The sequence below is a fragment of the Oncorhynchus mykiss genome, chromosome 11, assembly GCF_013265735.2.
Source record: "Oncorhynchus mykiss isolate Arlee chromosome 11, USDA_OmykA_1.1, whole genome shotgun sequence".
Lineage (NCBI taxonomy): Eukaryota > Metazoa > Chordata > Actinopteri > Salmoniformes > Salmonidae > Oncorhynchus > Oncorhynchus mykiss.
Genome location: NC_048575.1, coordinates 62,555,035 through 62,567,387, shown reverse-complemented (window position 1 = coordinate 62,567,387; position 12,353 = coordinate 62,555,035). Strand labels below are relative to the sequence as shown.

The 12,353-nt window shown below is 42.0% G+C and overlaps 2 protein-coding genes across 2 annotated transcripts in view; one reads left to right on the top strand and one right to left on the bottom strand.

Annotated features, from left to right (window-relative positions):
• zgc:63587 (uncharacterized protein LOC393431 homolog) overlaps positions 1-9,092 on the bottom strand; it is a 39,550-nt gene extending 30,458 nt beyond the window's left edge. The window contains exon 1 of the mRNA XM_021621819.2: positions 8,938-9,092. The gene's annotated coding sequence lies outside the window, so the exon portion shown is untranslated. The remainder of the gene's footprint in view (positions 1-8,937) is intronic.
• A 1,153-nt stretch (positions 9,093-10,245) lies between these two features.
• Positions 10,246-12,353, top strand: cldn5a (claudin 5a). Its single transcript, XM_021621820.2, has one exon. The coding sequence runs from the start codon at positions 10,850-10,852 to the stop codon at positions 11,501-11,503; it is 654 nt and encodes a 217-aa protein (XP_021477495.1). The 5' UTR covers positions 10,246-10,849; the 3' UTR covers positions 11,504-12,353.

The window sequence follows — 12,353 nt, the reverse complement described above, 5'->3', positions numbered from 1 at the left end:
TGATTTAATTGCTTCAGTTTGTTAGAAAGGAAAGGGTTAACACTGAAGAGAAAAATATATCCAATCAGGATCTTTCTTTGCTGGTCTCTGGAGAAATAATTCTAGCTTACTAAGTTAGCCATTGGATAGGCCATCAGAAAGGCATCTGCCATTCAACTGTATTAGGGCAGAATTTGAGTAACAGTGGAATGAACCAATCACATTGGCTTAATGGGTGGGACTGCTTTTACAAAAACGTGTGGAAAAGTCTGCCTTCTTGAAGGCCAACAGGTCACTGTGCAATAACGAGCAGTAGTTTTCCCACGGTCTAGCTAGCTAGCTTTTCTTGTCGGCTAGTTTGCAGCGGCTGCAGCAGGTGTTATCTAAGAGGATGTTTTATTTTTTTCACATTTATTTAACCAGGTAGGCTAGTTGAGAACAAGTTCTCATTTGCAACTGCGACCTGGCCAAGATAAAACAAAGCAGTTCGATACATACTACAACACAGAGTTACACATGGAAAAAAACAACACAGAGTTACAAGGAATAAACAAACATACAATGAATAATACAGTAGAAAAATCTATATACAGCATGTGCAAATGAGGTAGGTTAAGAGAGTTAAGGCAATAAATAGGCTATGGTGGCAAATGAATTACAATATAGCAATTAAACACTGGAATGGTAGGATGTGCAGAAGATGAATGTGCAAGTTGAGATACTGGGGTGCAAAGGAGCAAGATAAATAAATAAATAAATAAATACAGTATGGGGATGAGGTAGATTGGATGGGCTATTTACAGATAAGCTATGTACAGGTGCAGTGATCTGTGAGCTGCTCTGACAGCTGGTGCTTACGTTATTGTCCATTTGTTAGCTTCTCCCTTTTCAATAATAACTAACAAGAAGTTCATTTTTAAATGATTATCATCTGGTGAGTGGAACTGTGTTTAATATTGCACTGTGCTTGCTGTTAGCCACCTCTTTGAAAATAAAACATTGTTGCATTTGAAACATCGTTGCATTTGAAGTGGAACTGGCAGCATTTTAGCAAAATGAAATCGTATTACAATCTGTTCATATACACCCCCAGGAAGAACCTGACACATACATATATATATATATATATATACACACACACACACACACAGTGGGGAGAACAAGTATTTGATACACTGCCGATTTTGCAGGATTTCCTACTTACGAAGCATATAGAGGTCTGTAATTTGTTATCATAGGTACACTTCAACTGTGAGAGACGAAATCTAAAACAAAAATCCAGATATTCACATTGTATGATTTTTAAGTAATTAATTTGCATTTTATTGCATGACATAAGTATTTGATCACCTACCAACCAGTAAGAATTCCAGCTCTCACAGATCTGTTAGTTTCTCTTTAAGAAGCCTTCCTGTTCTCCACTCATTACCTGTATTAACTGCACCTGTTTGAACTCGTTACCTGTATAAAAGACACCTGTCCACACACTCAAACAGACTCCAACCTCTCCACAATGGCCAAGACCAGAGAGCTGTGTATGGACATCAGGGATAAAATTGTAGAACTGCACAAGGCTGGGATGGGCTACAGGACAATAGGCAAGCAGCTTGGTGAGAAGGCAACAACTGTTGGCGCAATTATTAGAAAATGGAAGAAGGTCAAGTTGACGGTCAATCACCCTTGGTCTGGGGCTCCATGCAAGATCTCACCTCGTGGGGCATCAATAATGAGGAAGCTGAGGGATCAGCCCAGAACTACACGGCAGGACCTGGTCAATGACCTGAAGAGAGCTGGGACCATAATCTCAAAGAAAACCATTAGTAACACACTACGCTGTCATGGATTAAAATCCTGCAGCGCACGCAAGGTCCCCCTGCTCAAGCCAACACATGTCCAGGCCTGTCTGAAGTTTGCCAATGACCATCTGGATGATCAAGAGGATGAATGGGAGAAGGTCTTGTGGTCTGATGAGACAAAAATAGAGCTTTTTGGTCTAAACTCCACTCGCTGTGTTTGGAGGAAGAAGGATGAGTACAACCCCAAGAACACCATCCCAACCGTGAAGCATGGAGGTGGAAACATCATTCTTTGGAGATGCTTTTCTGCAAAGGGGACAGGACGACTGCACCGTATTGAGGGAAGGATGGATGGGGCCATGTATCGCGAGATCTTGGCCAACAACCTCCTTCCCTCAGTAAGAGCATTGAAGATGGGTCGTGGCTGGGTCTTCCAGCATGACAACGGCCCGAAACACACAGCCAGGGCAACTAAGGAGTGGCTCCGTAAGAAGCATCTCAAGGTCCTGGAGTGGCCTAGCCAGTCTCCAGACCTGAACCCAATAGAAAATATTTGGAGGGAGCTGAAAGTCCGTATTGCCCAGCGACAGCCCCGAAACCTGAAGGATCTGGAGAAGGTCTGTATGGAGGAGTGGGCCAAAATCCCTGCTGCAGTGTGTGCAAACCTGGTCAAGAACTACAGAAAACGTATGATCTCTGTAATTGCAAACACAGGTTTCTGTACCAAATATTAAGTTCTGCTTTTCTGATGTAACAAATACTTATGTCATGCAATAAAATGCAAATTAATTACTTAATCATACAATGTGATTTTCTGGATTTTTGTTTTAGATTCGTCTCTCACAGTTGAAGTGTACCTATGATAAAAATTACAGACCTCTACATGCTTTAAGTATTAAAACCTGCAAAATCGGCAGCGTAACAAATACGTGTGTGTGTGTGTGTGTATACACACACACCCAGTCAGAGCTACAATAGGCCTTTATACAAACAAGCCATTTGCCACATGGGCCTGCCATCATTCACTTTTAACCTTACTGTGTGTTTGCAACAGTGCAACTTTAGATCATTAGAACACATTTAATTTGCCAAAATTCAAAACAATACACCTGAATGTATTTCTGTAAATGTAAACACCACGGGAGTCCTCTTACATTTGGGAACTTTACAGTCCTATTTATCAAACAACCATGAAAAAGTAGGCGCTCTCTCCCTCAGTTACGCACATCCACAAGATCAACAACTAATGCTAGCCAGAGCAAGATGAGCTAAAATCTAACAAAGGAACATTAGACAAATGCTCTCAAACTTTATCAGCTATTTGGCTGTCAAAATTGCACTGATAAACGATGGGCAATGGTAGCCTAATGCATGCGTGTCCCATCGAAGAACCCAAGCTAACTGGCAAAATTTGGCTAGCTTGCAACTTCCACACAAATTAGAAAACACCTGTCTGACCATTTTGCAATGGGAAGTAATAGTTGTACATTTCAATTGGGAAATGCTTAATGCTTGTGTTTTTGTATTCTTATGATTGGGACCTACTGTCTTATGTCAGAGTTTATGGACTGCTTATCCTTTAACATCATGCTGTGTATGACTGCTGTCTTTCCATCGGCCCTATGCAGTGGAGAAGTGGTACCTGGAGAAGTGGGTTTACTATAATTTTGCCAAAAAGTTCCCAAACTCCCCATCCAGCAAAGGAAAGGCACCTGTGTGAAAAATCCTGTGTTTTCCTGTGTTTTTTTTAAATGAGTTTTCCTATAGATATTTCAGATTTTCACTCTCAAAATCGTGATGGTCTAAGTCCACAACAACGCTTAAACCATATCAAATCTGATTGGGTGGGCTTGTCAGGCCCAGGCCCATCCATGTCTATGCCCCTGATGCAAACAGCACATGATGACAACTGCACATCACAAATGGTCTACTAGCCAACACTTGGGACTAAACTTTTTAAATACCTGGTTTGCATACCCATTGTTGCCTTACTTAGCATTTACTGGTAGATATAAATGTCTTTCCTACCCTACTAGCTACCGATGTTATACTTCTGTGAGCTGCTCCAAGCTAAAACCAGCTGAGAGCTGCACACTCTTGCTGCTTGCAGATGATATTCCGCTGAACTAAGACATCTGTGCGGCGCGAATGTGAATATATTTCACATGCTTTGTGATTGTGTAGGCTACTTTGTGCATGATCTCTCTATTGTACTACATGATTGATAAGTCGTATACCTCCACTACACCACTTTGATACACAACAGAAGGGATTAAGAAGTGAGTATACACAATGCCCACTGAAAACAAGTGGGTATACAGTTTGTACCTGGGTATACCCTCCACTACACCAATGGCTCTTTGTGTTTTACAAAAAGTGCATTCTCCTACATGAGTGCGCTGGTATTACAGTTGCTGTCCTTTCAGAATCACAAACTTGTCACACACTGAAGGCCTATAGGTTCACCACTGCGCAAACATGTATATAATAGATAAAGGCTGTTAAGATAATGTTTCAAGAAAGGAGTGTATATATTTGGCCCGGCAAAGTGGTTTTATCCGCTGATTGAATGGAAGCTGATAAGAGTTTTTTACTCCGCTGGTCTGGTGAAGAAATGATGAGTGCTCACTGTCAAGACCAAGTACAAATGTATCCGAAACCGAGACACTCAATATGTGGCCTCGAGACGGGAGTACTACAACACTGATCTATTGTTTATGGTGGCAGGACCTCATATGTCTGCGGCAGGCGGCACGGCCAGATATCCCTCTCTGTTTCATCAAGCTCTCAGGAGAACAATGGCTGTTTATCACCCAGGTTCCTGAGGCTTTTCATACAGATCACCCCTCCGCCTGGGTAAGAGACGGAACAAGAGCCCACCCGCGGCCCCACTGGCCCACAATCACACACACTATCAGGGGTCGAAGCACAGAGGGGGTTAGGGTCAGTCAGTGGCATGCCTGACGGACGGGGCCCACAAGTCAACAGCTTGCGATATGGATCTTAGCAGGTCATAGCGGGCAGCACGGGGTGAGACGGCCTGCATCCGAGGGATAGCCTACATTTATTTCACAGCATTATTATTATTCATCTATTATCTACGGCTACGTTCTGTGGCCTTCATACCATACAAGTTACAATGCATTTATTGAATATGCAAAAGCAAGAAACATACTGTATTATGTCAGTTTTTTTTTTTTTTTACCCGCAACCAAATGAGTTTGCCCTACACACACACAGTCTTGTACAACTAACTTTGTGGGGACAGTCCCATTCAAAATCCTATTTTCCCTAACCTAACCCTTACCCTAGCTCCTAACCCCCCTAGAAATAGCATGTGGGGACTAACAAAATGTCCCCAGTTGGTCAAATTTTTGTTTGACCAAATCTGGTCCCCACAAGTATAGTTAAACACGTCCACTCACTCACTCACACTCACACACACACACGTGTTATTCCTGGACTGTCTCTGTGGGAACCAGCAGTAGATTAATTAAGCTGTTCCATTATCGCTGTGGTATTAACACAAAGGCAACACTACGGGAGATACAGGCAGGAGGCAGGCGGCAATAATACTCACTTAATAATACCCATTTAAGGGAGACCTGAGGGAGATTAAACAGTTTGGCAAAGAAGGAAAAATGCCACCTTAGTTAAGCCAAAATCCTGGCATGTGAGGTTTACACTTGATTTATTAGCTGGAGGGGCTGTGGTGGCAGTGAATCTATACACCTTACCTCTTAGCCACACAGTAACTTAACAAATTTAAGCCAGACGTAAATTTTGAGACCTATGAAAATCTATATAAATGAGTTATTATTTTGAATTCTATTTTTGCTTAATTTGGTCTCTTGGTTAAGAACCTCTTCTTGAAATGTCCACTCTAATTTGAGCTATTCTATGACTGGGCAGCGAACTAATAAACTGAACGTAGCCTCATAAAAAGAAAGTTGGCAGACTCACATGTACACACATACACAGTAGGGGGTTTGAGGCTTGACTGTAATAAGTGGTCCTTTGGGGGTCACGAGGTGATGTGGGCAACAATAATAAAGCTGTTATACTCTGTTTCAGGAGCTCTCTACAAGCAATGAAAAGAAAAACCACAACAATGGGCGGAACGAGAAAGCCTTTCAAGCCAGCGGAAACCAGCAGGGCTGTTCATAACACAGACAGAGTACAGAGCACAGGATGGCCCTTTTATTATGATGCGGACAGAAGCGGAAATAGTCAAGCAACAGAAGGGTTTGATGGCAAAGCAAAAATGTTATCATAACATTGTTTCACTATGCACAAAGGCCTAGCTACTGTATGACCAACATGGGATCACAGGGTTAAATGGCAGAGCAATATAAATAGAATGTCACATTTTTCTATTTATGTTGTGAAATCATAAAACTAAAATCAAACTTTGTCACATGTGCCGAATACAACAAGTGTAGGCCTTACCCTGAAATTCTTACTACACCACTCCTACAATGCATAAACATCTCAGTACTGACCCAACTTCCATAATGTATGGGTAGTTAAGTTTAGCATGTGTCCATTACCAAAGCACCAAAGATCCTTAGAAAGACTGAAAGAAAACAGACCCCATAGCATATCTTCATGACATCCTTCTACGAGGTTAGAACTAGACTGTTCTATGGGTGGACACAAATCCTCTTCCATGCCACTGTCCATTTGCCAGTATTGAGGATTACAACATATCCTGTACAGTACAATTACTGAGAGCACCACTCTGGATCTCCACTTGGACATGTCAGTCTGATTCATGTTGTTTTTCCGTTCACACCATACTACAAAACAAAAGGAAACGTCCCTCCTTGATGAGTGGTGTCAGAGGGCTCCCTCTCAGCTCTGTCCTTATGAGATAAGACTAGAGAAAGAGACGGCTCACACTGAGGTTAATCAAATGGCCGATGGGTATCAGGGTGTCATTTGGGACCTATGAGCTCTTTGTCAAAAGTAGTGCACTACAAGAGGGAATATGGTGATATTTGGGAGGCAGTCTGCATTTTTCAGGAGTAAGAGGAACTTGCCACTTGACACTGATAAAACACCAGTTTTATGTTTCCCCGATAATGGATAAGGTCAGAATTTAGAGAGTACGCTGATCCAAGATCTGTGCTCATGGGCAACCTCTACCTAAACTACCACCATCTTTGAGTTCAGTATAAGGGTCTCCTATCACGACCTAAACATTCACAATAAAGGCTTCCCTTTTATAATCTCCATCCACTCAAACAGAGGGAAATGAAGTGTTCATAGACTCCCTGAGCCAAAAGATATGAGCCAAGATGGATGATAGCTGTTCAATAGTGGCCCTCCGCCATCTCTTAGCTCAGAGACACACACAATGAGAATACTTATTATTGTTTCCTACTGTTATTGTGGAGTTGTCTAAACATAAAATGTATTTTATCAGGACGTGCTAAACCGTCAGAGGTCAATGATAAATCTGATGTTTAACGGTTATGTCAGGTTCTAGGAATTGAAATGAACTCAGTACAACAACACATGTTTTGGTCACAGACTACATCCATACAGTAGCCTACATACATACCACATTATCAAAAGTATGTGGACACCTACTCGGCAAGCATCTAATTCCAAAATCATGGGCATTAATATGGAGTTGGTCCCCATTTTGCTGCTATAACATCCTATACTCTTCTGGGAAGGCTTTTTCCACTAGATGTTGAAACATTGCTGCGGGGACATACTTCCATTCAGCCACAAGAGCATTAGTGAGGTTGGCACTGATGTTGGGTAATTAGGCCTGGCTTGCAGTCGGTGTTCCAATTCATCCCAAACATGTTCCATAGGGTTGAGGTCAAGGCTCTGTGCAGGACAGTGAAGTTCTTTCACACCGATCTCGACAAACCATTTCTGTATGGACTTTGCTTTGTGCACAGGGGCATTTTCATGTTGAAACAGGGAAGGGTTCTTCCCCAAACTGTTGCCACAAAGTTGGAAGCACAGAATCGTCTAGAATGTCTTTGTATGCTGTAGCATTAAGATTTCCCTTCACTGGAACTAAAGGGCTAACCCCAGGCTATTATTCCTCCTTCACCAAACTTTACAATTGGCACTATGCATTGGGGCAGGTAGCGTTCTCCTGGCATCCGCCAAATCCAGATTTTCCATCTGACTCCCATGTAGTGAAGAGTGATTCATCATTCCAGAGAATGCGTTTCCACTGCTCTACAGTCCAATTGTGGCGAGCTTTACACTACTCCAGCCGACGCTTGGCATTGCGCATTTTGAGCTTAGGCTTGTGTGCGTGCGGCTGCTCGGCCATGGAAACCCATTTCATGATGCTCCCAACGAACAGTTATTGTGCTGACGTTGCTTCCAGAGGCAGTTTGGAAGTCAGTAGTGAGTGTTGCAACCGAGGACAGGCAATTTTTACACACTACTCGCTTCAGCAGTCCTGCTCCATGAGCTTGTGAGGCTTACCACTTTGCAGCTGAGCAATTGTTGCTCCTCTTTTCATTAAAGAGCTAAAAAATTACTTATTTTCCTTCATAGTTTGTTTGCAAACATGACCAAGCATGACCATCATCCATATACCACATTTTTACCAAACTTTGCTTTTTTGTGTGAACAATTGGACCATACCTCTGGGGATAGTTACCCCTCATTCATTCATACTTACATAATGCAGTGTCAAAGTCAATATTGTCACAAGTGAAATGTGTGGTTCATGATTTTTTATAAAGATTTTGTATTTTTCAACAACAACAAAAAGTTACTTCTTCGAATTATAAATTAGGATGTTTAATGTAGCGGAAATGTTTTGGCCTTTTGTTGTCTACTAGTTGACGTCCACACCCAGTTTGGGAAAGATTGACATATTCCAAACACGACACTATGAAGAATTTACGGCGAATATGTTAGGCATAATTTCATATACTTTACATGGAAACAGTGTACCTTATTGTAAATAGGAAACAGGCCTATCAATTCAACTTCCGAAGCACTATGAAACTTTGTTTTATGTCAAACTTTAGCATGAAAAGGTTGCTATTCCAGTGAGTGAGTGGTGTCATGTTGCCAAGTTTCAACTATCTGATCTCGCTAAAAGCTCATCCCTTTTCTCTCTTTCTCTCACTCATTTGGTAGACAAGCATTCATATACGACCGTTTGAGACCTTACCTGTGTGTAACTTATGAAATGTAAATAAACAGAAGTATTTCCCCCCTCTTCTTTCTATCCCAGGCCAGGGAAGGGACTCCGGAAACAGCTCCAATGTCCCGCCCTCATCCCATGACGCCCGTTTGTCTTTTTTCACGGGTGGGAGGCAGTGCAACTGGGTTCATTTCGGCTCAAACCAGGGTGGAATCACAATATGCAAAGGTAATTCAAGATCCAAGATGGCAGCCATACTTCTCAGTTTCTATACGAGGAGGATATCGTTCTTGATGATGTCACGCTTTGGTTGTTACACGTTATTATATGGGAGTTCGTGGGAGGATACATTATTTCGCAAACATTATTGTGTAGGAAGTAGCACTGTGATTCCACGCTTGTCAACAGTAACATTGTAAAAATCATTGTCTATGCTAATGTAGCCTACGGAAAGTATCCTAAATTAAAACTTTAAATTGAAGTCGATGCAAACTTGGAAAACAAAACAGTCAAGGAGAGCGTGCATCGTTTTAAACATTTTTTTCCAATTAAATATATTTCAAGAAATGTTCTAACATATAGATTTAGTCTAGATTTGAAACAGGCGGCAGCTAGTCTAGCGGTTAGAGGCGTTGGGCCAATAATCTGAAGTTCGCTGTTTCGAATCAGAATCACCTTTAATGGCCAAGTAGGCTACATTTACACATAGACTACTCAGAATGTTACTTGGTGGTATGGTGCTGCTAGTGATAGACAACATTTAAATATAGAATACAGGCAACTGAGTTTAAACAAAGTTTACATACATTTGGTGAAAAATACTTAACCCTCATTGCTCATGTAAATCGCTCTGGATAATAGCGTCTGCTAAATGACGTAAATGAAAATGTGTATATGCTTAATTATGCCCTGAACCCACCAGAAGCAAAAACAACATTTGTAATGTAACTAACATTACACCTGGTTATGGTCCAGTGAGTCCAGTTTTAGCCTACAATCAACATACTGTCACAGCATTAGGTAATTCTAATTGCTCTGGTTGGGGCCATTACGTAGGCTACATTTGTAATGCAACTAACATTACACCTGCTTATGGTCCAGTGAGTCCAGTCTGTAGCCTGGAAACAGCATACTGTCGACAGCAGTAGGCAATCCTAACTGCTATGTCTAGGGCCCTTACATAGGCTATGTGGTGTTTTTGTTTTTTATTCGGCTATTATTACAATGTTCCAATATTAAAAATAAAAAAATCAATAACATCGAATGTCATACTAAATGATGCAGTTCTGTCTAGAACCAGAGTCATATACAGTAGCCCATGGGTCTGGCTATGGGTATAACCAATTAATTGTATGTTCTTAAATTCGACTAAATTGGAAATAAGAGCCCAGCAATTATGTTTGCTTCAAAGTCATATAATTTAGATATTGTGAAGGCTATTCCAGTAATGAGCAACTTGGTTAGAATATGTTTTATTACAGCCTAGGGTCTTACAAGTCCTCTGCGTTTGTTCCCAACCTTATATTCAACCGACTAACTGTTCTCACACGCACGCACGCACAAAATGCGGTCTCCTGGCTTTGTTCGTTCTCATCCAACATCCCTGCCTCCTCATTGGTGCTGAGAGGATGGGGGACTTCTGATTGGGTGAAAGTTTTTCCTCTGGCTTTAGCACTTGTGTTGTCACCCCCACCCCACTCAAAACATATAATTGGTCAAGCCGCTCTATGAGTCCAGTTGTTTTTACAGTCAGTAACATACGACAGCCTATTGTAGACTATTTGTAGCAAGAGTGATGTAAGGAGTCTCAAACAAATCGACGTTGTCTGAATCTGTCTGAAGCTCAGATATTCCAAAGCGCAGCATCCACATAAAGACGCGTTGTTCACGCACAGAGGAGGACACAAATTATAACAAATATCCATTAAAAATAGCGAAGATGGTGTCCGCTGGACTGGAGATCCTTGGGCTGGGGCTGTGCGTCATTGGCTCGCTCCTGGTGATGGTGGTGTGCGGGCTGCCCATGTGGAAGGTAACGGCGTTCATCGAGGCCAACATTGTGGTGGCTCAGACCATCTGGGATGGGCTCTGGATGTCTTGTGTGGTGCAGAGCACCGGCCAGATGCAGTGCAAGGTGCACGACTCGGTCCTTGCGCTCGGCCACGACCTGCAGGCGGCGCGAGCCCTCACCGTCATCTCGTGTGTGTTTGGCGTGCTGGGGCTGATGGTGGTGATCGCCGGGGCGCAGTGCACCAACTGCATTAGCGCCGAGAACGTCAAAACCCGGGTGGTAAACGCCGGAGGGGTCATCTACATCACCAGTGGGTTGTTTGTGTTAGTTCCCCTCTGCTGGATGGCCAACAACATCATCTCTGACTTCTACAACCCACAGGTGCCTGCGTCCAAAAAGAGGGAGATCGGGGCCGCGCTCTACATCGGTTGGGCGGCCACGGCGCTCCTGCTGATCGGGGGCGCGCTACTCTGCTGCTCTTGTCCTTCTGACGGGAATTCGGGCTATTCGGCCAAATATTCCCCGACCAAACGGGCCACACCGAACGGGACCGGAGACTATGACAAAAGGAATTACGTGTAGCCCTGCTTCCCACCCTCGGGATGGGGTAGCTATGCTGTGCGTAAATGTGCTGTGATCTTTGAAAAACTATTTTTTTAAACGTATTTTTTGCACCTGCAGTTTACTCTGAACTTTGAAATCAATTAAAGCATCATTTTGTTACACTGACTATAAACTAAACACACTATTGGATAACATATTCGTTCATCATTTTTTCAAACAGCAGAAAATAAACTTTTTGGAGACTATGCATAAACGTCTGGATATAAAGTGATAGCCAATGACAAAAATGAGCGTCTTTGTTTTAGGTACCTGCATTTTTAAATGTCCTAGTCTATATTTTCTATGATCGCTCATAATCCCTTGCATTTTGAAATGTTTACCATTATGAAGATTATACGACTGAATATATCCACTGTTTTGTTTTACTTCAGTGTAGGCTTCAGTTACTATGATTTCGGAGTGATAGCACTCCAAACCACCTGAAAGGTTTTTGGACAGTGGATTTTTGCTTCATGGCACTGTGGGACGAGCTAAAAAAAATAAATGTAGGCTAGGCCTATTTTTAAGGAAACACAACTCAGGCGTCCTTATAATAGTGGAATATAATCTATTTTACAAAAATTAGGACCATAGATTTAGATGCCAAATATAGGATGTCCAGATGAAACTTTTAAAAGTTTGCAAATGTGAGTTTTATATCTGTATGTAGAAGCTGTGCTGGATGTGTTTCTTGTCATGGATTTGTATGAATACACTGCTGTTTTACTAACTGGTTTTGTTGATGTTTGATGTAAAGATCCATTATATATTTCATGCAATATTCTTTCCAATGTTAAACTGAGATTAAACTGATATCGTCTTAAATGTA

Bases quoted from the DNA above. Each gene is read 5' to 3' on its own strand.
- cldn5a (XM_021621820.2), top strand. From the start codon at position 10,850: ATGGTGTCCGCTGGACTGGAGATCCTTGGGCTGGGGCTGTGCGTCATT.